This window comes from Pagrus pagrus, assembly GCF_965226575.1.
Source record: "Pagrus pagrus genome assembly, chromosome: 7".
Lineage (NCBI taxonomy): Eukaryota > Metazoa > Chordata > Actinopteri > Spariformes > Sparidae > Pagrus > Pagrus pagrus.
The window spans coordinates 1,182,800-1,201,325 of NC_140191.1; the positions used below are offsets into that span (position 1 = coordinate 1,182,800).

The 18,526-nt window shown below is 42.1% G+C and overlaps 1 protein-coding gene across 3 annotated transcripts in view; it reads left to right on the forward strand.

Moving 5' to 3' along the window:
* The window catches only part of atp2c1 (ATPase secretory pathway Ca2+ transporting 1), a 42,088-nt gene extending 24,602 nt beyond the window's left edge, over positions 1 to 17,486 (forward strand). For all 3 annotated transcript variants that reach the window (XM_084357839.1, XM_084357840.1, XM_084357838.1), the window contains exons 8-27: positions 213 to 368; positions 789 to 857; positions 1,167 to 1,242; positions 1,342 to 1,408; positions 2,421 to 2,545; positions 3,129 to 3,226; positions 5,061 to 5,156; positions 5,426 to 5,515; positions 7,995 to 8,099; positions 9,848 to 10,004; positions 10,111 to 10,281; positions 10,867 to 10,964; positions 11,551 to 11,601; positions 11,919 to 12,085; positions 12,165 to 12,233; positions 12,327 to 12,443; positions 12,889 to 13,036; positions 13,206 to 13,301; positions 13,452 to 13,593; positions 14,517 to 17,486. In XM_084357839.1, coding sequence (XP_084213965.1) covers positions 213 to 368; positions 789 to 857; positions 1,167 to 1,242; positions 1,342 to 1,408; positions 2,421 to 2,545; positions 3,129 to 3,226; positions 5,061 to 5,156; positions 5,426 to 5,515; positions 7,995 to 8,099; positions 9,848 to 10,004; positions 10,111 to 10,281; positions 10,867 to 10,964; positions 11,551 to 11,601; positions 11,919 to 12,085; positions 12,165 to 12,233; positions 12,327 to 12,443; positions 12,889 to 13,036; positions 13,206 to 13,301; positions 13,452 to 13,593; positions 14,517 to 14,638 — 2,220 coding nt within the window. In that variant the 3' untranslated portion in view covers positions 14,639 to 17,486. The remainder of the gene's footprint in view (positions 1 to 212; positions 369 to 788; positions 858 to 1,166; positions 1,243 to 1,341; positions 1,409 to 2,420; positions 2,546 to 3,128; positions 3,227 to 5,060; positions 5,157 to 5,425; positions 5,516 to 7,994; positions 8,100 to 9,847; positions 10,005 to 10,110; positions 10,282 to 10,866; positions 10,965 to 11,550; positions 11,602 to 11,918; positions 12,086 to 12,164; positions 12,234 to 12,326; positions 12,444 to 12,888; positions 13,037 to 13,205; positions 13,302 to 13,451; positions 13,594 to 14,516) is intronic.
* The last annotated feature ends 1,040 nt before the right edge of the window (positions 17,487 to 18,526 follow it).

Below are 18,526 nucleotides of genomic sequence, written 5' to 3' on the forward strand. Positions count from 1 at the left end.
AGATAATGAGTTGATACAGTTTAGTCCTGTTCAGCTGATGAACTTCTAGTTAATTAAGTACACAGCACACAGCTCAATGTGCAGAACTGTTGAACAATGAACTCAACAATAACGACCAGCCTGAAGCAGAAGGACATATCTGAATATAAAGACTCAGTGAAGTCCTTCTTTCTGTGTTTATTGACCTGAGTGTCTCTCCTCCACCCTCTCAGTCCACCGACTTGTCTGTGGATGAGTCCAGTCTGACGGGGGAGACCACCCCCTGCTCCAAGTACACCTACCACCAGCTGCCCTCCACCAACGGAGACATCGCCTCCCGCAGCAACATCGCCTTCATGGGGACGCTGGTGCGCTGCGGCAAAGCCAAGGTACCAGCTGGATTATTATTAAATATCCTTTCTTTAAAATATATTTCTAGTTTATATTTGGTTCCTTGTTTAATATTTCCAGTTTGTGGGAAATCCAGGTTTTAATCATCTTCTATCAGACTCTGTCTCTATCAATCTATCTCTGAAAGATACAAATCAAAAGTCAGAAGGAAACAGAAGTTAATGTTAAGAGTTTTTGAGAACTTAACTTAAACCGCAAGTTACACAAGTGTCCTGTTTACTTGTTCTTGGTTTGGTTTTATTCTTTTATAAATGCACACAAATATTCACAAATATTCCCCAAACAAAAAAAAAAAGACACAGATTCAATCCAACATTGGTCCTGGAGATGCAGAATAAACAATATAAAAAAAGATTAATATCACGTGACACAAACATGGTGCTGTGCTTGTTCCTCAGGGCATCGTCATCGGAACCGGAGAGAACTCAGAGTTCGGGGAGGTCTTCAAGATGATGCAGGCAGAAGAGGTACGTTCTCCTGCAGGTTATCTGAATGTACATTTACCTTTGGCTCCATAATCTACAGTTGCTCAGACCAAAATGTTTAAACCAGTGAATGAATATGATGAAAAGAGGTAAAGAAAGTTCCAAGCACCGCAGTTAAAAACAGACAGAAAACAACATTTCCAATTATATATTTCAAGCAGATGTGTTTCAGGCTGTGTTGTTTCTCTGGCTCCTGGCTCAGACCACAGTCAGTCAGTGATCGATGTAATTGTCACATCCACTCGTGAAAACGTTTGATTCAACAATCCGTCTCCTGTTCGTGTCGTTCAGGCTCCTAAAACACCGCTACAGAAGAGCATGGACCTGCTGGGGAAGCAGCTCTCGCTCTACTCCTTCGGCATCATAGGTTTGTTGCTTTGATTTCACTCATCCGTCGTCTATCAGCCTTCATCCTCATCGTCTCCACATCATGTGTTCACTCTGTGTTTCCTGTGCTGTGTCTCAGGAGTCATCATGCTGGTGGGCTGGCTGCAGGGGAAGAGGATCCTGGACATGTTCACCATCGGTGTCAGGTAGCCCGAAATCCACTCCACTGATGTTTTCTCATGTGTGTTTGGTAAATGATTAAACTCAGGTCGCCTCTGTTATCAGATTATAACTGACTGACCTTTGTCATGGCGGACATGTTGACCCTTCACATGTAGGTGTTTTTTTTAAAGGCTGCATTTCCTTCAGGTGTCGCAGACGTAGGGACCTGGTTTTATTTTTTCAGGAAGCTGCACTGACTGTCGTTTCCTCTGAAACACAAACATGTTTTTGCATTTCTGTATGGATGAAAACACTTTGGACAGGGCGAGGTGTCAAAAGTTTTTTCGAACGCGGTTTCCCTCTGCTTCTAGTCTTGATGATAAGTTAAGCTGAGTTAATCACGTCCTGATTCCAGCTATTATTTACCACCCACATGAGAATAAAATCCATCTGAACATCTCACTCTCAAAAGACTCAAAAAACTTCACCTGGTTTTCCATCAGCATGAGGGCGGAGATGATGACTAGATTTTACTTTCTGGGTGAATTGTTGCTTTAATACTGTCTCTGTGTGACTCATTGATTCCTACTGAAGATATAAACCTTTAAAAGCTCCTCACAAACATAGAGTTTAATCTGTAAAAAGGTTCAGTATCATCAAAAGGTTCAGAAATATAAAAACACAGTTTGTGGTTTCAGAGGAAACAACAGTCAGTGCAGCTTCCTGAAGTCTGTCGTCAGGTTTGGCACCATCGTGCCAGTAAATACAGCTTCTTTAAAGGGCTTGAGATGTAAAATATATAAATGCATATCGCAGTTGGAATGAACAAACAACACTGACAACTTCAATTAGTCCTACGTGTCATTATTTACTTTTGATGTGGACCCAGTTGTGACGGATCTCAACCGGCCTGTTAGCTGCTGAAACCAGACCAGTACATTTGTCAACCAGCGATTATATTGATCCAATAAAACAATATGATGTATTGTGTACCTGCAGTGATGTGTGAACAGTTGTATTGATAACTGATCACCGATCACCTCTCCTGTCCTTCAGCCTGGCAGTAGCTGCCATCCCAGAGGGTTTACCCATCGTGGTGACGGTGACGCTGGCGCTCGGCGTGATGCGCATGGTGCAGAAACGAGCCATCGTCAAGAAGCTTCCCATCGTAGAAACTCTGGGTGGGTTCATCACAAATACAACACAGCAGATTCAATTTAATGTGTGACTGATGGACATGATCACAACTGGCTGTTACTGCCACCACGAGAGCAGGTTTCTGACTCATGAGGAGCATTTAAAGATTGAGTTTTTAACAGAAATGAAGTGAGAGACTCACTCAAGAACCTGAAACTTCAAATGTATTTCAACACTGGAGGAGAAAAATGTTGGAATAAATAAACAGAAACTCAACTAAGAGATTATAATAATGCCTGTGATAAAACTACAGTTTATTTAGCTCCTCAGTCAGTAAATATTCCTGAAACAACACAACAGATGACAGTCAGCAGATTATACAAGCAGATCTGCTTCAGTCAGTTTCATCAGATGTTTCTTTTCTTCTAGTTGTTGATGTTTAGTCCAAGCTGTGTGTGTGTGTGTGTGTGTGTGTGTGTGTGTGTGTCCGTGTGTGTGTGTGTGTCCGTGTGTGTGTGTGTGTGTGTGTGTTCGTGTGTGTGTGTGTGTGTGTGTGTGTGTGTGTGTGTGTGTGTGTGTGTGTGTGAGACTTCATGTTAACATTCCTGCTGTGCTTTGCTTCGTCAGGCTGCTGTAACGTGATCTGTTCAGACAAGACGGGAACTCTGACCAAGAATGAGATGACCGTCACTCAGCTGTTCACGTCAGACGGACTCCACGCTGAGGTCTGAACCCCCCTTCATCATCACTCATCATCATCATCATCACTCATCATCACTCATCATCATCATCATCATTTGATCAGCACTGGAGTTTAGATTTGAACCAGTTCCCTTTGATTCAGTCAAGAATAATCCAACATCGAATGAAACATTGAAATCCACTAGACCCGGGTTTACGATCCATACTCACTGACAGATACCAGCCACATCAATACACCTGATTTTTTTTCATCAAGATCCGTGAATTATTGTCAAAAAACGTCCTATATCACAATGTTTAAGAAAGCGGGAAAACCTTCCTGGATCCACACCAAAAGTTAATGTGGTCTGTTCTGGGAAATCCCTCCAGTAGTTGTGGTGTGATCCTGCTGACAAACAAACAAACAAACAAACAAACAAACAAACAAACAAACAAACACAACCTCCTGGACGGAAGTAAAACTGAGACAGTTAATATGATACACGCAGAGGTTACATGTGTGTTTCTTGATCATTTTAATCACCTGTAACTGCAAATCTTTCCCATTTCAATTTCCATATGTTTAACAATCGCAGTTCAAGTGAGGCAAGTTTATTTATGTTGTCTCATTCAGACAGAAGTTCAAAGTATTAAGGAGCCTGGAAACAGATGAAAATAAGACATTAAGAAAATCTTTTTAAAAAAAAATGTAAAGGCTGTTTAAAACAAAGAAAACACTAGCAAAGAAACTTTGTTTTCAGATTTTTCATAGACTAAACAGGCAAACAACCAGCCGTCTGTATGCAGAGGGACGCATCAGAGCTGATAACTGTTTGTGGTGTTAAAGTCAGTTTGACGTTGGCGCTGTGGGAGAAAAAGTTAGTTCTGGATCAGAGATGTAACGATCCTGGTTTCAGGATTATAATGCACTAATTTATGTTGTTATGTTTTGTTGCATTTTGTCCACACAACATTTCTGTGTTGGTTTTTGCTTCAAACTGTTTAAATGATACAAAACAAAATCATAAATAAAAATAAACAAGACGTCAAGTTAAAGTTTAGTTTTTAGAAAAAAGTAAAGAAATAAATTCAGAGCATCTCTTGAGGGGATTTTATGCCGTAATTTATAAATGGTGTAATGTTTCCTTTCCTGTTTTGTTTCCGCTGGTTGACTTTGTACTGAGAGCCTCTTAACTTGCCACCACCATGTTTTGAGAGTGGGAACAGAAACGCTCGGTGTTGATGAGGCTTTATCTGTTAATCACTGAACCTCTGAAGTGTTTCTGTCTCTTAGATTCCTCATCTTTCTCACACATGCTCAGATTAACAGAAAGTTCTCTGCAGACCAAATGTTTAAAAAGTTCAGGATTATATTTGATCCTTTTTTGCTAGTTGTGACTAATTACTAACATTAATAGCTGTGGCTCGTTATGGAGACACTCTGAGAAATGAGATTGCTGCTGTACTGTGGTGTCTGTACCTTCAGAGACCGGACCGACCCACTTCCTTCATCCCAGAATCCCAGCTGCCATACTGGAAAACTGGGTCAGGTGACTGAGGACCAGGAGACATGCCTGGTTTTAATTTGAAGGCTCCTTAATGACACGATAATGTGACCTGTTATATCAGTCAGTGTTTCATGACCGTCGTGGTGCTGCACAAAGGCTGTATGATAAATTAAACACTAATGTGCATCAAAGTAGAAGAAGATGGCGATTAACACACCTGTCACCTGGTTCTGTCTTTATATGAAGATGAACATAAACCAGCTTTTAAAATCTGCAGTGGTTCAGACGATTTTGTTATTAGCAGACGGATTCATTAGAAGATACGTTTAACCGACTTGCTCGCACGTTTACCTGTGATGTCGTGTTACAGGTGACGGGTGTCGGCTACAACGGAGCGGGAGAGGTTTTACTGGACGGAGAGATCGTCCACGGCTTCTCCTGCCCTTCAGTCAGTAAGATCGTGGAGGTGAGTGAACAAACACCTGAAATCATTGATGTTTAAAAAAAATCCACCACATGAAAGTATTGTATGTTCCATCACACTGAACAGGTGATTAACAACACAAAATAAAAGAGGAGATATGTTGATTAAGTGTGTGTGTGTGTGTGTGTGTGTGTGTGTGTGTGTGTGTGTGTGTGTGTGTGTGTGTGTGTGTGTGTGTGTGTGTGTGTGTGTGTGTGTGTGTGTGTGTGTGTGTGTGTGTGTGTGTGTGTGTGTGTGTGTGTGTGTGTTAGGTTGGCTGTGTGTGCAACGACTCAGTCATCAGGAATCACGCTCTGCTGGGACGACCGACGGAGGGAGCGCTCATCGCGCTCGCCATGAAGGTAAAGACTTTAACTCTGATCCTCTGAGCTCTGAGTTGTTTTTGCCTATTTTGTGTTCCGCTGGTCTTTTTGTGTAACACTGCTCGTACAACATCAACCATGTAATGCACAATCAGGGTATATACATAATAATAAACATAATAATTAAATGACCATATGAAATCTGTTCAAATCGCCCAGAGCACTATAATTGTCATTTCTTTGTTTATGGTTGGATAGAGAATTTATTAACCTGAATAAAAACATAACAAAATATGTATTAATTTTAATAAAGTAACAAAAATAGTTGAGTAAGACGACATCACAGGTTTGTAATGCTGTTATAAACAATACTAAGAAACTCAGAGGGCCTTTATTTACTTTTTTTTAAGCCGTCTGCTGTAAACAAGTTTCCTGTACGTGCTTCTACAAGTTTGAAGGCGTTGCTGAAAACTTGTGTGTGGACTCTCTCCAGCCAGCTGGCACCTTGTTCAGGTTTTGGTAGTAAAAGGAGGCAGTCATGAAGAGATAACTTCTGTCCAAACTTCCTGAATCAACCGTTCCTAGAAACAGGCCGTCAGACACGCTGGCTGCACAGCACTGCCTCAGAAACACAGTCGACGCAAATATGCAAGTGTAAATGACGACACCTGGCCCAGCTGACACAAACACCTGTCCCCAGAATGCACTTAATGCGCACTCTAACACACAGAATAAGAAATGGACGAGGAGAGAAGAGACGAGCAGAGCGCCCGCAGGCTGCAGCGCTCAGACGGCAGCTCACACTTGTGTCGCTGTACTATTTCCAGGTGACACAGTCCAGAACAGAACAATGCGTGAAATGGATCTTGTGTAGCTCGAAGCGTCTACATCACAATCGGGTTTGCGTGCTTGCATGTACCACATTTCTGCCCAGAGGTTTTTCCAATGAAACTCACTGCAATCGAGCTGATTTTGTTACTGACGGTTGCGATCAATGCGCTCAGTTCAGACACGGTGCAGCATTTCCTGCAGCAGGTGTGAGAGTGCAGCTCTTTGATGTCTTCTCTCATTATGTTGTGGTCAGATTGGATGTTCAACAGGAAGGAAAGAGACTCATTCAACTCAGAGCTGGAAATATTCTGATTTGTCTTTACCTGTATATTCATGTAGTCAAGAAAAAAAACTTGATCATTATGATGAACGACTGCTGTGTTTTGTTTTTTAATCAATATCCACTCGCTTGTTGCAGAGCACTTAACTAGTTTGGTTTGTTTTCCTCGTTAAATTCAGTCGTGTGACAGAAGTGTTTAAGTATTGTTGCCTTTAGTAAACAGGAACTAGTCAAGTCCTCGTTAAACAAAGATCCCTCAGTGGATTCATCCGAACAGAAACAGTCTGGAGTCAAGAAAGAAAGTAGTTTAGCTACAGAAAGAAAAGTTTTATATCTACTTTTTAAAACTTCACATCAGGAGGGTGACTGCGGTCTCACACACACACACACACACACACACACACACACACACACACACACACACACACACACTTCCTTCCATGTGAAAATCTTGTTAGCGGGTCAAAGAGAACAGTGTCCACCATGTTGCATCATCTCATTCTGAAGATTAATCTGAGTCTGAAGGATGAAGAAGACTCGAACAGACATCATCTTCATCCTCTTCTTCTTCTTCTCGTTTCTTAGCGCCCGAGGCAGAGCGCCCGTCCTCCGCCTGCCCTTTACTGGTGTAACTGGGGAGATGAGTCAGACAGCTTTATGTATGACCATGAATAAATGAGCTCAGCGCACATTAAAGCACGCTGAGCTTTAATTTTTAATTTAATATTTTAAGTTTTGATTGCTGCGGATGGATCAGCGCGCTCAGGGGACGAACAATCTCTTCTGTGCATCACATTTTCATATTTTAACGTCTCAAACTGGTTTTACTTTAATGTGAAGTGATTGTCAGGAGCTCAGTGAGTCGTCCACAGAGGACCAGGCGGCACTGAGTCACTGAGAAACTACACAGAACAGAAGAAAGTACTGTTTGTTCCTCATCAGTGTTTGGCTTCAAGCTGCAGTTATTTACTGGAGGTGCACCGATCGATCAGGCCATGACCGGTGATCAGTCAGTGTCAGATTACTGAAAGAAAGACAGAAAATATTTCATGTTGTTAAGCTGCGTAATGTCACATCTGTGTTAACCTTCTTTGATTGACAGGATCATTAATGCACATGTGCAGAACGGATCGGGTACTGACGAGCCTGTTAGCATGCTGATGTTAGCATTTAGCTGAAAGCACAGTTGCGTCTGATCCGGCTGTGCTTCTGATCCAGCTGTGCTTCTGATCCAGCTGTGTGTCTGATCCAGCTGTGTGTCTGATCCAGCTGTGTGTCTGATCCAGCTGTGCTTCTGATCCAGCTGTGCGTCTGATCCAGCTGTGCTTCTGATCCAGCTGTGCGTCTGATCCAGCTGTGCTTCTGATCCAGCTGTGCGTCTGATCCAGCTGTGCTTGTGTCTTCCAGATGGGGCTGGAGAGCCTCCAGCAGGAGTACGTCCGCCTGGAGGAGCATCCGTTCACCTCGGAGCAGAAGTGGATGGCTGTTCGATGTGTTCACCGAACGCTGCAGGTCAGCATGTTCTCCACCTGTGATCACTAACGCAGAGAGAGACTAATGTTTTAGATAAACACCAAACTCAGACGGACAGTGAACACTGATATTTAAATCCTCTGAAACGTTCGTTCTCTCGGTCAGCTTCGATCTGATTCAACGCTGTTTTGAAGAGTCATTTCTCTCTTTGGAGGAAAATAGCGGGCGACTTCAGGATCAGAAGTGTTGCAACAACTTTATGACTTGATTCAACTGAAAAAACATTTGTTTAATGGGTCCAGTAGTTTTATTCCTTCACTGATGAATCAATCAAGACGTTATAAAACCACAGAATATTTTTACAGTAGTGATGAGAAGTCAGAGATGTTTCCAGTAATGACTAATTACTAATAGCTCCGATAATGACCATGAAAAATAAAACTTAAAACCAATTAGTTGACTAATGGACTGAGAGGAAGCGGCTCCACCAGGGATCACAGCTGATAAATAAATGATCTGCAAGTGAAATTGTTTTGTTTTCAGTTTGTACGCTCGTCCCGTTCTTATCAACGTGATTTCTCAAGAACGATTTGAGAGAATTTCTTAAAATTTGGAACAAACATCCACGAGGACTCGAGGATCAGCTGCTAGATGTGATAATTAAGACGACATTTCACACAGATGTCAAGGATACATAAAACATAATGACATGACGACAAGGTCAACTTTACTGTGACATTATAAAGTTCCACAAAAAACACTTTTGTCGCCATAATTCAGGAACAGAACGACAGATCGTGACCAGATATTGAATCTGTGTTCACCTTCAAACTGTGCTGATTGTGGAGTTTTACAATTTGTAGCTTTTTGTTACTTTCTATTAATTATTCTATTAATTAAACTTAAAGATGGAGAGCGTCATATGACACTTGGGAACATCAGTGAAATACATAAAGAAGTTAAGGAACATTTATTTTTTGTTATTTTGAATTTTTTTGGATTCTTTAACATGTTTGCAACTGAATGAAGCTAAATTGCTGAAAGCATTTTAATTGATTTTATATGTTTTACCCATGAGCCCTCTCCCTGTCTGGATTTAAATAGTTTAATTCTGTCTTTTTTTCCACAGCGATCCTCTGAAAATGATAAGAGAGAGACAGTAAATCAGTTAAATTCTTGTTTTGGTTGTTTTTATTGAGAAGATTTTTGTTTTAGCGTCAGCTCGGAGGGTCTCACGAAGTCAGATCGATTGAAACAAGCGTTTTAATTTTTGACAATCAAATTCAAATGTAGTATCGACGATTAAAAGGTCAGCTGTCAGGTGAGTCTAATAATAGTTTAGCTGTCGGTGCTGAAACTCTTTCAATCAAATCAAATCGAGACATTAAAACTGAAAATCAAATCGTGGATTTGGAGAATCGTGACCTGGTTAGAAAAGAAGAGACATAACAGACAAACAAACAGCAGCAGTGCCGCTCGCACAGCGTTGTAAACAACTTGTTTAAGGGAGAGTGGCAGCGATGCGTGAGAATAAGAGGCTGACATGCTCAGGAAACATGGAAATAACAGTTCACCTGATAGAAGGAATGAATCAATCTAAATGAAAATCAAGCTGAGAGACAATTTTTTGAACAATACTTAATTATTTCCTTCTTGTTTCTGAAAATGTCCCTTTGTTTCCCTCATTTCACTGCCAGCTGATGTAATAATGCGCTTCAAGATAAGATTTGTATCGTCTCATTATGTCCTCTGCTCTGTTCTTCGTGTCTCTGTCGTCTCTTCATCAGGACAAACCTGGAGTTTACTTCATGAAGGGAGCGTACGAGCAGGTGATCCGACTCTGCAGCTCCTACAACAGCAGAGGAAGCACACTGTCACTCAACCACCAGCAGAGGGAGCTCTACCAGCAGCAGATCAGCTACATGGGCAGTGCTGGTCTCAGAGGTAAAACTGTCTGAACACAGGAGAGAAGCTAATGTGCTTCTTTCAGCTCATGAACACACTGAACACACTGAAACACACTGAAACACACGTCCGTCTCTCTCTCTAGTTCTGGCGTTTGCGTCCGGTGCTGAGATGGGGAACCTGACCTTCCTGGGTCTGGTGGGCATCATCGACCCGCCCAGGTCAGGGGTCAAAGAAGCCGTGGGGACGCTCATCAGCTCCGGGGTCGCCATCAAGATGATCACTGGAGACTCGCAGGAGACCGCCGTGTCTATAGGTTAACACTGACACACAGACACACACAGACAACACACAGATAACACACAGACACACACAGACACACACAGACACACAGACACACACAGACACACACAGACATCACACAGATAACACACAGACACACACACAGACACACAGACACACACAGACATCACACAGACACACACAGACATCACACAGACACACACAGACACACACAGACATCACACAGACACACACAGACATCACACAGACACACACAGACATCACACAGACAACACACAGACAACACACAGACACACACAGACATCACACAGACACACACAGACACACACAGACATCACACAGACACACACAGACACACACAGACATTGATACGTCTTTAATTTTAACCATTCGGCTGAATTGTGTCTGAAACTGGAGTCCAGGAAGCAGAAAGTCCACATTCACGTCTGGATGGTGGAAGGAGAAACTTGTCTCCTCAAAACTCTCGACTCTTTTGATCATTTGTTTCCAGAAGGAGACAGAAATGTTGCAGCTTGATTTGTCTTCATTAAAATGAATCTCAGTATTTTAATGATATGAAATGTTTCTCTGTCCGCAGCCAGTCGTCTGGGTCTGTACTCTAAAGGCTGTCAGTGTTTGTCCGGAGACGAGGTGGATCGTCTCGACCTGCAGCAGCTTTCAAACATCGTCTCCAGGGTGAGACACGCACACGCACGCACGCACGCACACGCACACAGTAACGCAAACTCATGAAATATTCTTCTGATCAGATTAAAACTTTCTCAGATGAGACGCTCGGTGTGAGCAGAGAAATGTGAAGACAGATTCAGTTTTTCTTCCGGCTCAGAAATCGTCCCGTGTTTAAAAATGGCAGAAAATGAACAGAGTTTGGTGCCAAAAATAAACTGCAGGTGAGATTCAGAACGGCCGGCTCTGCACAGAATTACTGGTCCATCTTGCTGTCAGTCAACACGTGACCTCATGAAGTCAGACTGGGTGGTGACATGTTTGCTGTTTAACTTTAGTAATGCTCTCCGGTTGTGTTTCTGTTCTGTCATCAGAAATCACATCTGACACCTGCACAATTCGAGTTCAATGCATTTTAATCCTACGTGTTTATATAATCCATCCATCTTGAATTCAGCTTTTGTCTGCGTGTCTGTTTTTTGAAGCTTGTCAGAACCTTTGAGATGACTGGAAGTAGTAAAGTAACAGAAGTTACATTCTCAGCTCTTTATAGTTTTAGTCTTTGTCGTGATCGTTGCTTCTTCTGTCTCCACAGATAGCCGTGTTTTATCGAGCCAGTCCCAGAAACAAGCTGAAGATCGTCAAGGTGAGCAGGAGGAACACAACTGACTGTAGAGCAGTTAATTGAATATAATATCACTTTATTTATCACAGCAGGTCTTATGAAGTCTGGTGACCTCACACAGTGAAACCTCCTCAGGTTGTTGCAGCTTCGTCGTTTCAGGAAACTCACTTAGTTTTTTCTCATCATTTGTTGAAATGTTTCAGTTTACAGGTCAGAGAGGAAAATGTTTCCCTTCATTTTGTCTTATTTTTATTTTTGCCCTGTGTTGTTACTGTTGGTGCCACTGTCCCAAAGACAGCGTGAGCAACACGGCTACCACTAAATACTTCTCTCTGCAGTCCCTCCAGAACATCGGCGCCGTCGTCGCCATGACGGGCGACGGGGTGAACGACGCCGTGGCTCTGAAGGCCGCAGACATCGGCGTGGCGATGGGCCAGACGGGCACCGACGTCTGCAAGGAGGCGGCCGACATGATCCTGGTGGACGACGACTTCCAGACCATCATGTGAGTGGACGACCAGGAAACATTCGACCTGCGGGAAACGTTTGAAACTGCAGAACTGAACTTTGTTCTCTGCTTCCAGGTCGGCCATCGAGGAAGGAAAAGGAATTTACAACAACATTAAAAACTTTGTCCGCTTCCAGCTGAGCACGTGAGTGAAACCTGCTCGTGTCCTTCTGACGTTGTTCTTGTCATGTAAGACGTTACTAACAGTGTCGGCGTGTCCGTCACTGCTGCTCTGCAGGAGCATCGCGGCGCTGACGCTCATCTCCCTGGCAACGCTCATGAACTTCCCCAACCCGCTGAACGCCATGCAGATCCTGTGGATCAACATCATCATGGACGGACCTCCTGCTCAGAGGTACAGGGGCAGTGTGGTGTTGTTGTGTGTCAGCAGCGTGTTGTTGTTGTGTGTCAGCAGCGTGTTGTTGTTGTTGTGTGTCAGCAGCGTGTTGTTGTTGTGTGTCAGCAGCGTGTTGTTGTGTGTCAGCAGCGTGTTGTTGTTATGTATCAGGAGTGTGTTGTTGTTGTTGTTGTTATGTATCAGGAGTGTGTTGTTGTTGTTGTTGTTGTTGTTATGTATCAGGAGTGTGTTGTTGTTGTTGTTGTTGTTGTTGTTGTTATGTATCAGGAGTGTGTTGTTGTTGTGTATCAGGAGTGTGTTGTTGTTGTTGTGTATCAGGAGTGTGTTGTTGTTGTGTATCAGGAGTGTGTTGTTGTTGTTGTTGTTGTTGTTATGTATCAGGAGTGTGTTGTTGTTGTTGTTGTTGTGTATCAGGAGTGTGTTGTTGTTGTGTTGTTGTCAGTTTGGGGGTGGAGCCTGTGGACCGTGACGTGATCAGGCAGCCTCCTCGTAACGTCAGAGACAGCATCATCACTCGCAGTCTGCTCATCAAAGTTCTGGTGTCGGCGCTCATCATCGTCTGCGGGACGCTGTTCGTCTTCTGGAGAGAGGTGAGCAGAGTCTGAACTTCTGTCTCCTCTGGTGATAAATGATGAAATAAACCATCCGTCACGTCAGGTCAACACAAAAATACAAAAACAATCCAAACGACTGTGTTTACAGTCGGCTGACGTTGGGATCATCCAGCAGATTATTCACCGTTTGTCTTTTTGTTTTCAGTTGCAGGACAACGTGATCACTCCTCGAGACACCACCATGACCTTCACCTGCTTCGTCTTCTTCGACATGTTCAACGCTCTGAGCTCTCGCTCACAGGTAACCGTCAGAAACACCTGAGAGAGAGACTGATGTATATTTGACTGCTGTTTGATCTTCTGACATGAACGACTTTAACTCTCAGTGAAAAGCAGCGAGATGAAAATAATAATAATAACGTGAACGCTCTGATGTGTGCCTGCTCCTCAGACCCGTATGGTCCACGAGATGGGTCTGTGCAGCAACAGGACGTTCTGTTACGCCGTCCTGGCCTCCATCATGGGTCAGCTCCTCGTCATCTACTTCCCTCCTCTGCAGAACGTCTTCCAGACGGAGAGCCTCAGCATCTTCGGTAGGATTCACGTCAGATATCTGATGAAGCGTGAAACCAGAAGCTCTCAGACTTATTAATCAAAAATCCGCATCCGATTAGAAGTCCAGTTCAGGAGTCTGGACGGATTGTGACAACAAAACAACATTGAATCAGTTAAATAACATCTGCAGTATTTAATTATTAAAAAAAGCTTCAGTACAACAACTTGAACAGTCAGAGATCAGCTGTTTATCAGAGAAGAACAAGAAAGTGATGACAGCTTTCATGTTTTAACAACTTTTGTGGCCATTCAAGTAAAGATTTACGAGTTTACGAGGTGAACTTGAATGCAACATGACGTCCAAAATACCATCACGATGTTTGGTACTGTCAATATCGCAATTTATTTAGATTTGTATGAGACTAGACAAAGGGAAAAGTTTAAATCAGGCTTTTTTGGTTATCACATTTTTTACAATAATTTTGTCAAACGAGTGTAAAATGTGATTTGTCGTCAGTTTTTATTTTTAATAATATGTTTTTATTTGATTTTAATGTTGGCGGTCACACTCTGCTCACACGTTACAGGACGGATACTTTGTGAAACTCGAGCGTCGACACCAAAACTTTTTTTTTATTATTATTTATTCCTTATTGTGAGAAGAGTCAAATCTTACTGGCAGGTTTGTTAATCAAAAAGGCCAAAAAGTAAAATATTCATATTGTGAATTTCATTTTTTAATTTAAATTTTGTCAGACGTTTGTTTTCAGTTTGTTAAATCTTGTTTCATTTCAGTGATTTGATTTGAATGTTGGCCGTCTCAGGCTTCCGTACTCGGTGACTGGTCACTGGTCACGTGTTGCTCAGAGAGTCAGAAACAGCAGCAGCTGTTGACGGACTGAGGTCCGGACTTTGAGGTTCTGTTCAGTGAGTTAACTTTGTGTCTCTGATCCTCCTGCAGACCTGCTGTTCCTGGTGACGCTCACCTCCTCGGTGTGTGTGGTGTCTGAAGCCATCAAGATGATGGAGAGGTGGAGGGGCGTGGAGAAGAGCCCGCCCGCCGACTGCTTCCACGAGGTATGACCTCCCCCGACCGACCGCAGACTCTGAGGTTTCGAGGAAGACGAGGAGGACGAGTGTGATGGGTTTATTATCTCACAACCGATGGCACTGACTAATTAAGACTGCAAGGACTTGTGGGATTTTCCTGTGAGCTCCTCAGGAGGGAGGAGAAACTCTGGTCTGCGACTGGAGGAAGCTCCCGGTCTCGGGGGGGACGGAGGGAGACGACTGGACTCTGATTATACTGGGAGGACAAGATGGCTGCTGGGAGATCTGACCGTGTCCAGGGGCCGAACCGCAGCAGCAGAAGCTTCGGTGAAACCGGCTCCAGTCTGCTCCTCGTTGTTTAGGACGTCCTCTAAGATTACCCTCTGAAGAGTAGAGACGTGTAGAGTCTTTTTAATCTGTCGTGTAGAAGGTGTTGACCACTGCTCAGCTTGCTTTTCATGGTTGGATGCAGTAACTTGTTTTGATTCCTTATCGATGGTGGAGGTGTAACGGTACAAAAGCGTTGGTTTGTTATAAACACGAGTTTAAAGCACAGCAGGGAAACGAAATGTTTGATTTCTTCAATTAAAGTAAACAGTTAACGAGGCTCACGGGTCCTAACGTCCGCTGCAGACATGAAGAACTGAAACGTTTACATGAAGTCGGTCATTTAAAGAAACTGAGGCGATACGTGTCGGCGTGGCTTCATACCTTTACACTTTACTGAAGCATTTAGAGAATATAAAGCTTTAATCTTTTCTACTGCGGGAGTCTGTGGCTGCCAATATTACAGTCAAATCATTTAATCAAATAAAAAATGTCCATTTGTGAATGTTAAAGTTTTTTTTCATGCTCAGTTTCATCAAAGTGGACGGATGTCACAAAGAGTCGGTCCTGTTATCACCAGTCTTCTGACGGCGCTTTAATCAAAAACACCGTTAAAACATTTCATCTGAAGGTTTGAGGACTGAAATATAAACCAGGGTGTAACTCATATTAAAGGTGCACATGTAAGAACTAACAGGGGGGCCGCATATCGCCAGAGTGACCGCTAACTGCTGCAAACTGTAGCTGTGTTAGCTAGCTAGCTCAGTTAGCCGTGCAGCTAGCAGACTGGACTGAGAGTTTGGAGAAGCATCTTTGACATGACATGAAAATTGTTGTTTCTTTATAATCTGTTGAACATTTGAGTTAATTGTTAATTGATTCTTACATAAAGTAGCTTTAAAGTTTGATTTCAAAGTTCAGTTTGCATTTTAACTTTTTTAGTTCAGTTAAACTGAAGTGAAAACGTTCTTGTTCTCAGTTTTGGGTCGAAGGAAAGTCTCGTGTTTGGTTTCAGTGTCGGCAGCAACAGACTTCAGCACTCGACGCCTGCGACCGACCGGATCTCGTGTTAAACTTTTTCCACACGAGTTTCGAAACCAAAACACTTTGTCTGATTCTTAACTTCGAGAAAAATAACATGTTTACTTTTTACCTTTTAATTACATCAGGAACCATCTTGTCAGAGATCATTAATCTGACAGCCGGCTCTTCCTGCTCTGCCTTTAGCTGTGCTACCCTGACTAGCATGATTTAACTCACACAGTGAAACTGGCAGTTTTTTGCTTTCAGTTATTTTCTCCTCTGAAATCATTTGTAACATTATAATTATTATTATTTGAAAACTTTATTGATTTCCAGACGCTCAGTTTGAGCACAAAACGGACCTAAAAGGAAACGATGGATGTTTTTCTTTATTCTGGACCAACTGGACCAAACCACCAAACCACAGGTGTGAAAGTTACTGAAACATTTGATCCGAATTGAAACGAGTCCCGTTTTGATTTGAGCAGTTCCGGAGGAATAAATGTACCGTTGCACCTCCACTGTCCGGCGTGCTCCTGTGCTCCATGTGTTAGTTTCATGCTTCTTCCTACAAACACTGGTTTATTTAAATTAAAAGGAACTTTTGATTTGTACAGCTGATGACATCATATGTAAGCTCCTTCACATTCGCCACCTTGTACAGAAAAACACGTCTTTGGTGGCGAGTGAGAAATAAACCCCGCCCACCACCGAGTCGCACATCCTGATGCTAAACGTGGAATTAGGCCTCAGAAACCACCGACGTTAACACAACAGTGCCGACGGACGCGGTCGCTTCAGGGTAACGACGCAGAGACTTTAGTGACGACGCTTTTCATCCTGTGCCTTAGAGAAGTCATGGATATTTAGATTTTCTCCCCCTCAGTGGACAGAAGCCCTTTACTGACGGACGGCTCTTCTGTTGAGCAGCTTCAGCACTTAAACCATTTGAATATTAACGTCATTGTTTCTGTCGATTTTCTCGCCCTCATTTAATCATTGAACAGACGTCATGGTGCTTTCTGGGAAACGTAGTTGATTTGGTGATCTCGTTGAAAGTTTTATTTGTAGTTGTTGTTTTTCTTCCTTCCCAGAAGGATCCGCCTCACAGGAAGAGGAAAGAGGCTGTTCTCTCTGCTCTCGTGTTTCCTCAAAGTAAATCATTGTTTTACTTCATATTGTGACTGAAAACATTACGTTTGATCTCAATATGAAATAAAAGATGATTGATCTCGTGGAAAAACAGCAGCGAGTTCAGGTCTTTGATTTGTCAGCGGCAGTCTGTGCTGATGTCAGTAAAAAGCTTTAACGGTCAAACAGTCGGATTTTATTTCTGAATGAGCGAAACGACAAAAGTTATTAAAGGAGATTTTCTGTTTGTACAACCTGAGTCTTATTTCTGTAGATTTTCCATCATTTCCTGTTGGTTCTGATTCTGACATCTGGGGTCACTTCACCTCAGACTCACACACAGTCGTGTCTCACTGAATGTGTCCAAACTCAGCAAATAAAGACAAATATTTAACACTAACACTTTCAAATGAGATGAGATTCATTAAAAACTAGAAGTGTGAGGAAGCAGCCTGAGCAGTCGGTCACAGCTGATCGAGCTGATCGAGCTGATCGATTCATCAGGTAACAAAACTCCTACAGGATTTTTAGAAATCAGATATTTCTCTAAAGCCTGAAAGGAAAACGGACTGAGAGCTGTTCTCTCGTTGTCCTCACCTTGTTTACAGGTGAAGAGCATTCTGGGATCTTATTGGTCAACGTCACTTTGACTTCCTGTTGAGACTCGCGGCTGTTAACGATCAGTGTGAACAGACTAAAATCATTGATCTGACGTAGAGACGACGACGAGTGTGAGGATGAGTTGAAATCAGCTGCTGCTGGTTGTGTTGATTTAACTTCTTGATTTATTTACAGATTAAAACTACAAACTTCATCAAGACTTTATTTTTGTTCTTCAGGAGTAAAAAATAACATCACAATATTTTTCAGTCTGGACTCGAGAGATTCACCGGGTCAGAATAAAAACGGCAGACGAGAAACAAATCAAACTGAAACTACAGTTTAAAAACTGAAGCAGACTTCATGACGTCATGATGAGGACTGAAACTGCCAAAATCAAAAACAAATAAAATAAATAAATGTCTCCGTAAAGAAGTAAATATGCAGCAGTTCTGGTTAATGCAGCAGTTAAAGTAATAATACCAAAAATAAATGTATATTAATTTAAATATTAATTTATAGAATGTGACTCAAACTGATTTATGTTTTAATTTGCTTCTTTATTTATTTATCTTTGTTTTAATCCGCCTGTTTTTCGTGTCCTGCTGTTTTAAATTTCTCATCTTTATTGTTTAATCATAAATATTATAATCATCTGTTTTTATGTGAAGCACTTTGTGAATGAATTGTGCGATATAAATAAAGTTTGTTATTATTATTATTATTATGTAGTTTCTTTTCCCATTTGTTTTATTTATTCATTTTTAAGGTTTTTTTGTCTATTAATTTATTATCTTGCTAAATGTGGAAAATGAAAACAGATACATTTAATAATAAATA